The 14,873-nt window shown below is 46.9% G+C and overlaps 1 protein-coding gene across 1 annotated transcript in view; it reads right to left on the bottom strand.

Moving 5' to 3' along the window:
• The window catches only part of SDK1 (sidekick cell adhesion molecule 1), a 965,381-nt gene that overhangs the window by 237,054 nt on the left and 713,454 nt on the right, over positions 1 to 14,873 (bottom strand). The window contains exons 15-17 of the mRNA XM_030795976.1: positions 9,314 to 9,461; positions 8,181 to 8,321; positions 3,078 to 3,259 (exon numbers count right to left, since the gene is read on the bottom strand). Coding sequence (XP_030651836.1) covers positions 3,078 to 3,259; positions 8,181 to 8,321; positions 9,314 to 9,461 — 471 coding nt within the window. The remainder of the gene's footprint in view (positions 1 to 3,077; positions 3,260 to 8,180; positions 8,322 to 9,313; positions 9,462 to 14,873) is intronic.

The following is a 14,873-nucleotide window of genomic DNA, read 5'->3' as shown; positions in this document are numbered from 1 at the left end:
ATATGCTCGCTTCATTCTGTTCAGGGGCAGCGTGGCTGGCTGGGAGGTCCTTGAATAGCACAGAGGGATAAGTGCATTTGACTACACTGAGGCATCAAGGCTGTGCAGCCAGCCGAGCCAGCCATGTCCTGCAGGCCATGGGCCACCCCCTCCTGCTGCCTGCCACATGCCTGACCCCAGCCACGTCCAAGGGACAGTGTCCTAATGCTCTGGCCAGTAAGTGTTATCACCCCCAATTTATCCTGGGACTCAAGCATGTCCCTCGAACAAAGAAGGGTCAGGTGGGTGGTGCCTGGTGTCTCCAAGACTGTCACAAGCCTGAGATATTCATCCTAGTGGCCCAGGAATAGGTTTAGGGTTGGAGTCAGAGTCTGGAAGAAAAGCATGACATGACCTGCCCAATCCCAGCAAGCTCCGGGGAGATTCCCCAGGGGCATTTACCATCCCACCAAGCACACGGGAGTCTGAGACATCCAGAGAGGGAGGGCTGAGTCCCTCAAAGGGAGGATGGGGCCACCTGCGTTTCCACACCGGGCTTAAAAGGGAACAAGGGAGCGCCATCCACATCCGGATGAGGGTGCTCCCGGGAGTGCTGAGGTGGACGACATGAAGAAGACACCAAGATAGGAATTACGACTGTGTCTGCTGGGTGCCCTGAGACCCATGAGGGGCTCTGTATACCAACCCCTGATGTCAAACACGCAAGCGAGGGAAGGATGGTGCTGCTACAGAAGCCGAGCTGCAGATGGGAAACTGCACCTGCAGCATTATTCACAAACGTTCACTCATGAAGTGCATTCTTTTTTTCTTTTTTAAAAGTATAGATGATGAACCAGATTTGGACCAATCGAAGTCAGGTTCTCACCACATATGGGAAAAAGTTCATTCCCAGAGCAAAGCATAATTTAGTAATTTCCCCATCCAGAGGACTACTCGGACATGGAGGCAGGACCCCACCCACTGTGCCACCATCTTAGGGGGAACCCTGCACTCCAGCCCACTAGCCTAAGTACAGTCCCTCACCAACAAGGCTGAAATCTCCTCTCAAGTCCTAGTGACATCAGAGGCAGCCGATGTCACTTAGAGAACAGCGGTCTTGTCTCGGAAGCCCAGATGTCAGTGCTGGTTCTGCCTTTGTGGCCTGTGTGATTTCAGACCAACTAAATTCCAGTTAGCTAATATTCAGCTTCCTATGAACAGGTGCCTGAAAATGAAACTTGCCCTGCTCTATCCTATAAACTGTCTGCACTTTGAGGAAGGGTCAGGGCTCTGTTCCTGTTTTCATACCCAGTCCCACTGTACAGGAGGCACTGGGCCTGTTCCTGTTTTTATACCCAGCCCTGTTGTACAGGAGGCACTGGGAGGTGCTTGTGGGGCTGAAACTGCATTCGTTTACAGGGTTGCTGGAAGGCACGACCCTGGAATCCATGAGAGCTGTTTTGAAAACAATGGTGTCCCACCCAAACTTACATCCCTATCTCTTCTCATTGCCAGCCTTCGGAGCTGGGGGACACTTGTCACTCCATTTTTTTGTCTCTGGAGTCCCTGCTGCCATTCTCTGCTCCCCGCCTCCCATCTTCCCTGCAAACCCATGCACAGATTCTGCCTCCTAATGCAGCATTTTGCTTATGTCACTCACAGATCTTAAGCCTTTCATGGTTCCCCAATGCCAACTGAATAAAAGCCAGAGTCCAAAGCCTCAAAGCCCTTCTCATTTAGGTGGAGATCCACTTCCCTCTGCCCCACGCAAAACTCAAATGCACAGGAAATAAAATGAAACGGTCACAGTTAATAGTAATAAGGGATTACTTATAGCAATGGGAGTCTTTTTAAGTGTTTCTAAGTTTATTGTTATTTTATTAAACAGACTAATTAAAGCAAACGTTAATTGTCCAGGTTTTCAGCCATTTTCCTTTTCAAATGAGTAATCAAGAATTACTTGCAGATGGACAGGTCCTTCCTGGCTGTCCTGCATTTTAAATATCTCTGCTAGTCACTGTGCAGGCAGAACTGACTGCACTTAATTTATAAAGGAGGATTTATGGACTTACAGATGACAACAGACAGCCAATCAATACGGGATGATAATAACAGCATGTAATATCAAGGAACATTAGGTCTCAGGCATGATTTGGGGAGAGAAGTGGGCAGTCAGAAACCTTACCATTTGAAAAAGGTCAAGGTCTGGTAGCAATAAAAATGCCTAAGCAAATAAAGTCACACCTGTGAATCAGGCGAAGGCATACATCGCAGAGTGAAAAAGGATTTTAGACTCGGTAGAAAAATTACTTCCCTGGGCAAGGATCTGGGCTGCTGTAGGACAAATGAGGCTGTGTTGGGAGAGGGTCTATTTATTCCTGCTAAGAGCAGTAACAGTGAAATGCAGATGTGGAGGACATCTCCCAATGCTCGCTCCTCCTGGGGCTGAGATCTGAATCTTTCAGAAAACAGCGGAGGAACCAGATGCTGTGGAAAGCCTGCCACGCCGCACCCGGGTCTCACCACACATATTTAAGAACCACTGGCTTTATGACATTTATGTCTGGTCAATTTTCCCAGGGGTGGGGGGCAGTTTTTATTGACCTAGTAGATTGTTTGCTTGTGTAACTGAAAAGGGCAACCAAAAAAAGTACCACGTTGCAAATTCGATTACCAATAATCATGTTACGTCATTAAAAAATAAAACTATGAGTAATCATTGTGCTCTTTGAAAAACACTCAGAGTATTACACAGAATTCCACAGCCAGCTTTCCTGCGAAAACCTACAATCATTCCATTTAGAAAAATCCAGTTCCACAGACTTTTCAAGACTAGATGCAACCATCAAAAGGCGTGTACAGAAACTTCCTTAGTCACTGAAAAAGCAGTTGGAATATTATTTGTCTCCTGTCTACAGTTCTGCTTTCGTTGAGGAATAGCTGGAGAGATCCCATTAAATACGTGATGAATTTTCTTGTAAACGCTCCCTAGGGGACTGAATTCTCTGTTTTTCTTTCTAACATACTCCAGTCAAACTTTGCAAATCCCATTTCCCGGCAAAGATCCCGCCACCTCATGGTTTTGGAGACAAGCTTACCTCCTTGCAAGGTGTACTCGGTCACTGCCCTGCTGAAGACGCCCAGGCCAGCCCCGTTGTACGCTGCCACCTGTATCTCATACTGTGTCCAGATGATCAGGTCTGTCACCAGGCAGTAGTTCACCTCTGGGCTGGTGATGTTCCGCTGCTGGTACTCTCCGGGAAGGCCAGCCAGGCGGTACCTATGCCACGAAGGAAGCCCGTCATGATAAGGAAATAACTGGACCCGGGAACTGTGTTTACCCGCAGTTATTCTGCAGGGTTGGGGGAAATGGAAGTAAATAATCAAGAACAGAGCTTAGAGGTCAGCCCTAAACAATACTATTTCCCAACTTGATGATTTTGAAAAGTGTGCTCTAATCTCACAGTGATTATAAGCTCAAGGCAAAATGGAACTGACATTTCAACTACATAATGGTTAAGAAAAAATTACAGCTTTTTACATGTAACTCGTCTAGGGACTACAGTGACTTAGGACCAAAAATTCCAGACATGATTTCCATCGGGGAGTTGCTGTAAATCAGTTTGAGAAACACTTTCCCCTTGTGAGTCTGAAACGTGCGGAGACTTCCAGAAGCAGGCAGCACATGGTCTCGTGGTCTCCAGGGACAGAGCTCCACTAGGAATTGCAGGTTTGTCCAAGCATATCCCAGAACAGGAATAAACGGCTTTGAAAAGGTGTTGAAATTTCTAAAATACTAGTCCAGTACTAACTATGACAAATTGCTTTGTAGAAGACCTCTGTGAGTGCTTGGGTACTATGTTCTTAGCGTACTAAAGGTGGAAATTTAAAGTAGTGTTTATGAAAAAGATAATGAACACAACTCAGGACTTAGGATGTATAAATTAGGAAACTGCTGTGTGTACTGTGAGAAGATTTGCGTTGTATTATTTTGATTAGCAAATGTCTCTCCATGATTCAGTCTATAGAAGTTAATGCACTGAACTGATTCAGGCAATTTACTGAGCTTTCCCAGATCAGCCCCCCTGGGTAAAGCCAGGGGTATGCCCAGTAGGAGTGACTGCCCGGTCATCCTGCAGCTGCCAAAAGCCTCTGATTTCTATCCCAGAAGTGGCTCCTGCCTCACAGTCCCACACTTGAGTGGCAGCAAATCCGCTGGCTTTTCATGGCATGTGGAAATCTTCAGGCTCCTCCAGGATGCTGATCTCTGAGTTCTGTGGCTCTGCAGATTCCAGATCCATTACCTGTGTGGTCCCATGCGGGCAGGGCACCTGAGCACGAAGGGAAAGGAGCTGAGATAGACACGCGTGGACCGGAACATCAGTAAGGCTGCTGACATCGAAGCAGAGAAGAAACCCAGAAATTCAGGCCCTAAAATGTAAAACAACTTTCCCAAGAGAAGGATGGCTTGAAAATGAAGTGAGGAAATCGAGAAATGGTCGTACAAGGTTCTTCACAAAAATCAGGAGTTTCCGAGAGCATTCTCTCGTTCCCTCTTGCCACCGACCATGTGCACTTGGTGGGGCCTGTTTGATAGAAAACAAATGATGATAAGCAGACGGCCCTTGAACAGCAAGAAGGTACCAGGCTTCCTTCTGTCTCTTGCCTGAAAGGAGCAAGTGGCCTCTGGGCTTGCCTGGTGGGAGACTCAGGGAAGGGACAGCGTTATTCTGTGATGGGCAAAAATGAAAGTCAAGTTATCAAACCACGTCTTGGCTTCACAGCGTGTCCATCTCTAACTCCTTTACTGAACGACCTGAACCAAGCAAGTACACACGCAATTCCCAGGGGGTGTTCAGATCACCGACATAGCATGATGGTCCTCAAGGCAGTGGGCCACTGGGAGAAAGGCTTGGCATGGATTCACCTGTGTGACAGGTATTTCCACTTACATTCACCATCTACAAAAGATGAACTCTTAAATGGGACTGAGACAGCCATTTGGGAAAAGGTAGAAACTGGCTCCGTGCCCACACCATGCACCTGAGTAGCCTGTGCATGCTGGCACCAAGCACCATCTGTAATCACACGATGGAACAAGGATGGCCCTTAAGAAGGGTTCCTTACGTGGACCCAACGCTACACAATGCACATTCCAGGGAAGAGCCGAGGAACCTACATCGGAAGACTTTGCTCAGTGGCCATTCAGGAGCTGGGTGGTGTTGGGAAAATTCCAAACTTCTCTGAGCCTTGGTTTCCTCCTCTTTAAGGTGGGAATGACAGTAGCATTTCCATGCTTGTTGTAAGAGTCAAAGGAGACACTGAATGTAAAAGCGATGTGAAGGTGTAAAGCACTCTCTAAGTATATAAACATTTTTAAACACCGCTCTTCTACTGAGAAGTATGGTAGAGATAACTATGAGTTATAAGGAACTACACCTGCATGAGCCACCCATCTTCTCCGGGGCCACTCTTGATACCACCGTGAAAAACAAACTGCAGAATTCACATCTTCCAAAGAGCCTGCGCTCCCCTCCAGAACTGTCACGTTGGCCCGTTCTGACCAGTGGCTCTATTACCAGTGGCTTTTGTAATAGTCACAGGATGTCTAAGATGGTCACAATTAATAAGGGAAGTGCAGGGCAGCCTCCTCTTGCTGGTAAGATATGTTGCCCAGGAGACCATCTCAGCCAGAACAAGATGATTTTTTATACAGAAATAAACAGGAGAATGTTTTTAAAGGACATAACCCCTATGCTCCTTTCAAAGAAACACCCTGCCTATTATTATAAATATTTTATTACTGCACACGCATCCTAACTACTTCTTATGGCTGGAGCCACGGAAGTGATTTATTTCTCTTTGCTTTCCTTGCATTGTGCCTTGGATCTGACACAGAGACTGTGCCCTGGAGGATACACACTCGCAAACAGAGAGCTGACGTGCAGACCGGAGGATTATGCGGAAGCGTTTCTAAGCAAATTCATTTTGGCTCTTTCATTTCTGAAAACTTTGATATTCACAGGCCTAGGGTAGTGCACCCGCATCTTGGGGCTTTCTGGATTTAAGCTCCTGCAAATACAGAAGATGCCCTCATCTCCAGCACCCAACTCTACTGACCCCATCACAGAAAATCCTTTTAACAGTAGCAATCCCGCAAAATAGAGAAACGTGCAGTCCCCGACGTGGCCTCATAACATCAGAGAGATTTTATTATTAAACTCTGTGCCCCAGGCCTGGTTCTGTGGGATGACTTTTAAAGTCCTTACTTGACAGCTTCAGCCTAAGGAAACTCTTCCTGCACGTGCTGAAGAAAGGCAGAGGCAGAGGGATGACAGGCCTGTGCTGCTGGGGAGAGAGGGCGGCCAATTATTCTCATTAGTGGATGGGTGCAGAAAGAGAGGTAATGGCTAAGGCAGGGGCAAGAGTAGCAGTGCCACAGGACCCCTCGGCCGCAGGCAGCAGGGACATGGGGCTGTTTTCGGGAGCGGAGGTGGTCAGGCAATTAGGAACTGTCCCAGGGGATCAACAGGAACCAGAGCCTGTGGCCCCCACCCCGAGGGGACAAAACTGCAAGCTCCTCTTCCCCCTTCTTTGAAATGAGGAAGGACAGTTGGAGCCTCGAGACAACAGGGGCCTTGCTATTGATTGGAGCTCTTTGTGTACCCCCGGGGATGGCCCATTTAAACCACTTCAGGTGGGTCACAGTCTGGCTTACATTTAGAAGAGAATCCCGACGCTGGAGGAAAAACTTGAAAACAGCGGCAAATTGGTTTTGACAGGCAAATAGTCCAGCCATATAGAAAAACACATATTAAATGATGAATGGATGGTTATACACATATATACAGGGAAGGCGTTGCCCTTCATACACAAGGATAATGAAGCTGAAGATGCAACATTTCCCAATTTCTCACATTTATCTAAGAAATTACATCTGTCTGCTGAAGACCTTTGTTAGCCACTATTTACTGATCACACACTTGGAATGAACCCAGGAAGGGAATAAGGGAATACCCACCATTCTTGTCCCAATAACACTGGTAAAATGAACAAATATGTCCACGGTGGTGCAATCTATTAGAAGAGATTTAATAATTATCATGCAATTCTGCTTTACTTTTTCTTTTATTTGTGTCAACAGGCCACTGCAATGGTCACGTTCAGTGCAATTTTAAAATGAGCAGTTTTGGCAAAGGAGGTTTCTTCTCTCAAACACAGACAAGCTCAGACACAGTGTTCCCAATAATTCTAGAAGCCTAACTGTCCTTTATAAAGCAAAGATAGCACACTGGCTACCCTTCAGCCACATCTGGCCTGCAGAAGTGTGCGTTAGCCCTGCCCTTTGTTTCCAAATATATTGATTTCATTTCCAACATCTAAAAGTTGTGAAGTTTCAGGTACAAAGCTAGATCTTTGGATTTCTGGAAATACTAGAAGATCTGGCAATAGCAAGCAATACACCAGCATGGTGACAACTCGCTAATAATTATATGAAATTAATTATTCTTAATTTAAAATTACTGTATTGAACAACACATGCCCTTGGTTGCAAACGTAAATGGAATCAAAAGACTCTCAATGAGGCCAGGTGTGGTGGCTCACACCTGTAATCCCAGCTGAGGACTGGGAGGCTGAGGGGGACAGATCACCTGAGGTCAGGAGTGCGAGACCAGCTTGGTCAACATGGTGAAACCCTGTCTCTACTAAAAATACAAAAATTAGCCAGGTGTGGTGGCACATGCCTGTAATCCCAGCTACTTGGGAGGCTGAGGCAGGAGAATCGCTTGAACCCAGGCAGCGGAGGTTGCAGTGAGACAAGATCGTGCCACTGCACTCCAGCCTGGGCGACAAGAGCGAAACTCCATCTAAAAAAAAAAAAAAAAAGCCTCACAATGAATAATAAACCTTGCTTCCAATCCCTAATATCCCCTCCATTCTCCTGCCAAAATGCTACCCCGACACCAGTTTTGTGTGTGTCATTTATAGTCAGATATGCACAGAATGTCTCTGCAAGGCTGCCCATGTTGGCCTGTGCCCTCCAGTTTGCCACAGTCTCCACCACTCCCTAACATCTCACACCTGGCCTGACTCCTTTGGTTCCTGTTTGGCTCTTACAGACATTAGAGTTTGCAACCCTTGGTGAAATCGACGCTCAGCTCTAATGGCGGCCTAAAGATGGCCAATCACAGGGTACTTGCCTGAGGATGTATCCACGCAACACCCCGTTGTGCTCTGTTTCTGGGGGTGGCTGCCACTGGACCATAATGGACTGATTAGTCCGCCCACTGGCCACTATATTTTTCGGGGGAGCACTAGGTGGTTCTTCAGGTAGCATCAACCTAAAAATAAAAGACAGGTAGGAACAAGAGAGATGAGTAGCAGAAACAGCGGGGACCCATTTGTATTTCATCTATCTTGCTGAATCTTGAGCCTGACTATTTATGGAAATCGGGTTTCAAGAAAAGCAAAACACAAAGGCGATGAAACCAAAATGACATGAGAAACACTTACTACAAATCAACGTAATAGAAAATCAGTTAACCAAGCAATGAGGAAAGCGTGGAGGTGACTTTGTTCTGTGTGAATAACCCCAGCACCTCAGCCCTTTAGGAAGACTGCAAGCCTGAACGCGTCCGCTTGTGGGCCTGCCGTCTCAGGCTCCTCCCAAACTGTTTTCTCCGGCTCTTTCAATATTTCTCATATCAAACTCCCACATTTTTTGGGGGAAAAAAAGGGTATTTAGAGCTGAGCTGTCCTACAAGTCAAGCCCGCTGAAAGCTCAGGTTGGTTGGGGAGGGTGTGCTGAAATGTGATGAAGCCATTTTCCCATGTCACCTCCGAATGAGACTTTTCAGAGGCGGCCCTCGCAGGGATGGGAGAGCATGAAGATCGCTCAGGAACGCGATGCCTCTACAGAGACAGCAGAATCTTCAGCTTCCCTTACAGCACGCTAGGTGTTGACTTGTCAAGACTGTGGCATCAGCTTCCATCTGGCAGTGGGGTGGGCAAAGGACATGGAAAACGTGTAAGCTCTTTAATTTCCTGTATACAGGGGGCTGTGCTGTCAGGAGCGATTTATGTAGGCACAGCCAGCTCGCCACAGGACAAATCCAAGAAACCTGCCTCACAGCAATGAAGGAAGGCCCAGCTAAGCCTGCGTGGGACTGTGTTTCCCTCTTTGCGACAGGCTTTTCTGCTCACGTTTTGGCCAGTCTCCCTGAGGGAGGCCAGCGAGTTGCTGTGATCAATTCCACCACCTAACGTGATGCTTCTCTTTGGCGTTCAGGCCCCTGGCTGTTACGCGCCCCCACCTCGGGCAGGATTCACGCACCTGCTTGTCTCGGCGCTGTACTGGCCCCTGCCCACTTCATTCACCGCGCACACCCGGAATTGATAGGTACGAGCCGGAGTCAGGCCGCTCACGGTGACGCCTGTCATCTCGGGGCCAACGTTTGACAGATGCACCTTCCACGGAGAGTCTGAAAGAATGAAGAAAATGAATTCAAGCCCACAGACTTATCATGTCTGAATAATAAGAGGTGAATGCAAAGGCCTTCTCAGGGAACATCTCATTTGCTTAGCAGGACACCTCTAGGAGAAGGAATGCTTATCCCATTTAGCGGGTGTGGAAACTGAGGCTCCAGCCATGTGGCTAGTAACTTGCAAGCCAGAAAGGAAACTTCCCCCCATGCTGCCATCAACGAGCAAAGGGATTTTTTTTTTGTGCAACCTGCATATGTTGGTTTAAAAGGAACCAAAATGTCCCTAATTCCTGTGTTCAGTATGTAAGGGGAGAAAGTTCTCTGTCGGCTCACATGGTTAGGCAGATTGCAGATTTGTTTCCCAGAAAAGGATGCTGCACATGTCACTGAATGATAAATAAAAACTATATTCATTAACATTTTAATAAAAGAGGAAATGAGCATGATAAAGACAGATGGGCTGTGTATTTCGCAGCCCATCTGCGTGGCAGGCCCATTACGCCACCACACCCTTGAGTGGCTTTGGCTGGAGAGAGGCGTAATGAAATTCACAGCGAGTTTAGAATATCTATCTTCCCACCCAGCTTTCCAGCAGGTGTGCAAGAGTGACTCTGCCAGCCAAATGTGCTCTCGCCGGCAAGGCTTCCGAAGGCTCTGGTGGAGATCCTACACCTTTGCGTGGGTTTTTTGCAGAGTTTAAACAGGCTTTTCAGCCCAGTCATTTTGTAGAGTGATGCCCTGGAATGAACAAGGTCTTGGCAGTGACTTCCAGCATCCGCTGTTGGTTCCCATTCTGAATTGTGACGATGCCTGAACTGAATTTTCAAGTTATTAGTGAAGTAAAACCTGGGTGGGGGAAATTCTTCTGGAAATCGAGCTGTCTCGCTGACCTGAAGTGGCGCGAAGGTCCCTTTCACCCACATTAGAGACGGTCAGAAAGAGACGGTACACGCATTCTACCATGGTGCTGGGCTAGGCGGAGCCTGCAGACAGTACCAGCTGCATGTCAGCATCCACACATAAAACCCCAGCCGCTTCTCCAAAAACCTACAGCCTCAACCGCGGGCATTCGTAAGTCTGCGCCTGCGAGCTCATCAGAAATGTACCCCAGCTCCTTACCGATCACCAAGCAGTGGCCATAAATTGCTCCAAAAAGAAAACGAGACTCTCAAAGGCAACTTCTGTTGCCTCACACAGAGGTGTCTATCACTAATTCAGAATCTGCTCACTGGATTCCTTAACACAAAGTTAAGCTGCTCTGAAGCATGAAGCCAGTTGGCTATGAAGATGGAATCTTTTTAATTATTTCAAATCAAGCTGCTTCCAAAAATGGCTTTCTGGGAACGCAGTCTTCGCCACCAGCTGGGCATTTCAGTGTTCTTGGCTTTTGATTTCCAGTGACATGGATAATGGGCAGCTGATGAGGATCTCCCTCTCTGTGTGTCTCCTTTAAAAACAAAATGTGCACATTCCCAGTTACCTACGGAAGAACTCACGGCAACTTCCCTTTTCGCTCTGGGAGCCTGAAACCCTTCCACTTGCATCACGCAGCTCGTGGTGATCTGGTTTGCTAAGCAGTCTCCCTTACAGAAAATAGCCATTTGTCAATGCGGAAGACAAAAGGCCATTCCCAGTATCAGGGCAACCAGACTCGGTTGGTAGAAAGCAGGGCCCCTTTGTGCCAAGTCCAGCTTCCATGGAAATATCATTCTCATTCTGAAGAGAACTGGTATGTAGAAGAAAGAAGCACGGAGACCACAGCTGACTACGAACTCTCCCACTTAAGGGTGTTCAGTTTTGTTTGAACTTCCGTGAAAACAGTGGACAAATCAGAACCACAATGATATTGCATCTAATACCCACTAGGGTGGCTATTATTAAAAGAAAACACACACACACAAACAGAAAATAACAGGTGTTGGGAAGGATGTGGAGAAATTCTGCCCCATTGCACGGTTGTTTCGAATATAAAATGGTATAGCTGCTAAAGACAACAGTATGGTGGCTCCTCAAAAAATTAAGACAGAATTACCATAGAATCCAGCAATTCTGCTTCTCAGTATACACTCAAAGGAACAGAAAGGAGGGGTTCGAAGAGATATGTGCACACTTGTGTTCAAAGCAGCTTTATTCACAGTAGCCAAAAGGTAGAAGCAACCTCTGGGATATGATGAGGTTTCTCTTCAAAGAATCCAATCAATCTTTTATTCTTTAATTTATAGTACCCCTCCCCACTTCCGCCTTTTCCCTTTTTTTTCCTTTTTGCCTTTTTAGACACCCGGGCATGCCACAGTACCAGGTGTCATCAGTAGCAGCTCACATTCCTTCCTTTATTTGGAAAGAGGACTAACTTTCTAGTTCATTACAGAACACCCCTTCCCCTTTCCTCTTCGCTTTCTTTTACGTGCCCACCTTATCTAAAAAAAAAATCAAATGTTTAGCCAACTGGGATTAGTTTAGATTGTACGACCCGACCCCGGCCAATGGGGAAAGGGTACAGGGGCAGGACTTGCGTCAGGAATAAAGGCTCTCGTGCCCCTTTGTTCAGATGTGCTGTCATGGTGACTGGCCAAGGAGGCACCTCTCTGTGCAGAAGTAAAACTGCTTTGCTAAGAATCCTTTGTTCGAGTGTTCAATTTCCTCAGGATTTTGAGTGTTATTCCTAACAAACCCAACTGCCCACCGATGGATGAATGGGTAAACAAAATACGATCTGTCCATACAATGGCTACTCTTCAGCTTTTTAAAGGAAGGAAATTAAGACACATGCTGGAACATGGATGAACCTTGAGGACAGTATACTACATGAAATAAGTGAGAAAAAGACAAATACTTCATGATTCCACTTGCATGAGACATCTAGAACAGTCAAATTCACAGAGACAGAAAGTAGGAGGAGCAGAGGAAGGAGAAATGGGGAGTGATTGTTTAGTGGTGCAGAAGCTTTGCAACATGAAAAGAACTCTAGAGAAGGATGGTGTTGACGGTGGCAAAACAGTGTGAATGTGTTTAATGCCACTGAGCTGTGCACTTACAAACGGTGAACATGATGAATTTTTTATGTGTGTTTTACTACCATTAAATATTAAAACAATGCCTGTAATCCCTGCACTTTTGGAGGCTGAGGCAGGTGGATCACGAGGTCAGGAGTTCAAGACCAGCCTGGCCAAGATGGTGAAACCCCATCTCTACTAAAAGTCCAAAAAATTAGCCAGGCGTAGTGGCAGGTGCCTGTAATCGCAGCTACTCAGGAGGCTGAGGCAGAGAATTGCTGAAACCCGGGAGGCGGAAGTTGCAAGGAGCCCAGATCGCGCCACTGGACTCCAGCCTGGGTGACAGAGTGAGACTCTGTCTCAAAAAACAAATTAAGGGAAATAATGAAAAGATGGGGTGATAATATATAACCCCCAAGACTCCCTGAGTATGAAATAACTTACATTGAAAGCATCTAGCTGTAAGATTGGCCCAGGGCACTGGATAGCTTGCTCTCCCTAGATCCACGCTCCACTCTCCCTACCCAGCTCTGTCCTGGGGACTCCTGCCCTGAGGCTTCCTGTAGATGAGGGGAGCAAATGTAAGGCTCTTCCTTCCTCACTGGGAGGCTGCCTGCGGCTACCTAGGTCCTTCATCCAAAGGGTCCCCCTCTTTTCCAAGCAGCCACCCTACACAATCTCTCCTTCTGGGGTTCTGCAACTGCCTCAGGCTCTTGAACCTTAGAGTGAAACCCGCTCTGAGGCTACCAGCCCCCGGGAACAGTGGTTCCCCTCCACCTGCACCTCTGCAAACATTCCCCTTCTAAAACGTCCTCCTCGATTGCTCTCATTCAGGAATGCCATCTTTTCCCTCAGGAAGCTTGACTGATACTGGACTCAGTAAAGCTCTTCTTCCACCCCTTTCTTCCTTCAGACATCACAGCATCTAGCGGTGAGCCATTCATCTGCTCGGTCAGGCACAGTGAACAAACGTCGTTTCAGAAAGAGACAGTCAAGAGGACAACTGTTGTAACCAGGTGACTGAGGCGATTAATCAGACCGTGGGAGAAGCAGAGCAAGCCTGGAGATGCCGCCCTCCTGCCCTCAGCCCCATCCCGCCAGCCTGGCCCTGCCTGATCCTGGCTGTTTGTTCACTAGGAGTGTAAACAGCTCCTGAAAGTCCAGAACCCCAGCCTCAGGGTCCAGAGTCTGCTGCCTGGTTTGATTTGACAACAGGGCCTATTAATGACCTCTGCATCTCAGGGCTCTGCTCAGTCCTGCTGCAACTATAGGATTCTTTCTTTATTCTTTTTCCTCTTCCACTAGAAGATAAAAGGTCTGGCAGGAAGAGAGATTAAAGTGAAAACTAATACAAATAAACCGATCCATCTCTGGGCACCCTGATTTGCACGCACACACACACACAAAATTGTTTTGGGAAGGATTTGCTCATTCTCAAGCTCTGGAATTGCAAGCTTGCTGAGAACTGTTAAAACTTAAATAGCAAGTATGTTCCTAACAATCAATAAGCAACATCCCTTTAAAAGGGTCCTCCCCCAGCCGGTCCTCACAGAAGAGGGCCACAGCATGCTTGTCTTGGAGGCTGGGAGGTAGAAGAATCTTTTGATAAAGGAAACCATCCCATAAACATTTAATACTTTTTTTCTTCCCCTTCAGGGACTCTCAGATCTAGAAGACTGAGGGATTTTACACTTCCCCAGCCAGGCTCCGTTCTACAGAGGGCATCACTACACTTTCGTTTTCTTAGTGGTAAGGCCGAGAATCATGAGGAATGAATCACAACCCCGCGTTAGCTGCTGGTTTAAAAAGCTGGTGGTTTCCAATCTTTGAAAATGTACTGGAAGCTTTTTCCAATAAAAAAGAGCATTATCATTTTCTCAATTAAAGGTGTCTGAAGAAGGAACATGTTTTTTGAAAGAAGATTTTTTTTTCTTTTCTTTTTTTGAGACAGGGTCCTGCTTTGTCATCCAGGCTGGAGTGCAGTGGCGCAATCTTGGCTCACTGCAACCTCCACCTCCTGGGTTCAAGCAATCCTCCTGCCTCAGTCATGTTCCATCCCCCAGGCTGGGACCACAGGTGTGCGCCACCATCCCCAGCTAATTTTTGTATTTTTTGTAGAGATGGGATTTCGCCATGTTGCTCAGGCTTGTCTTGAACACCTGGACTCAAGCAATCTGTCTGCCTTGGCCTCCCAAAGTGTTGAGATTACAGGAGTGAACCACCACGCCCAGCAGGGAGATTTTCCTTAATTGCCAAAAGTATCGTCATATTATTAATACATAACATTTCTGTGGCAGTTTGCAGCCTGGAAGTGCTTTCAGGGCTGTAGCCACAGAAACCTGCTTGGGAAGGAGGTCTTACCACGCCTCTTTTTCACTCCAGGAAACCAAGACTCAGGGAAGTTTAAATAACGTCT

Source organism: Nomascus leucogenys, chromosome 17 (genome assembly GCF_006542625.1).
Source record: "Nomascus leucogenys isolate Asia chromosome 17, Asia_NLE_v1, whole genome shotgun sequence".
Lineage (NCBI taxonomy): Eukaryota > Metazoa > Chordata > Mammalia > Primates > Hylobatidae > Nomascus > Nomascus leucogenys.
This window is presented reverse-complemented; position numbering and strand designations above follow the sequence as displayed.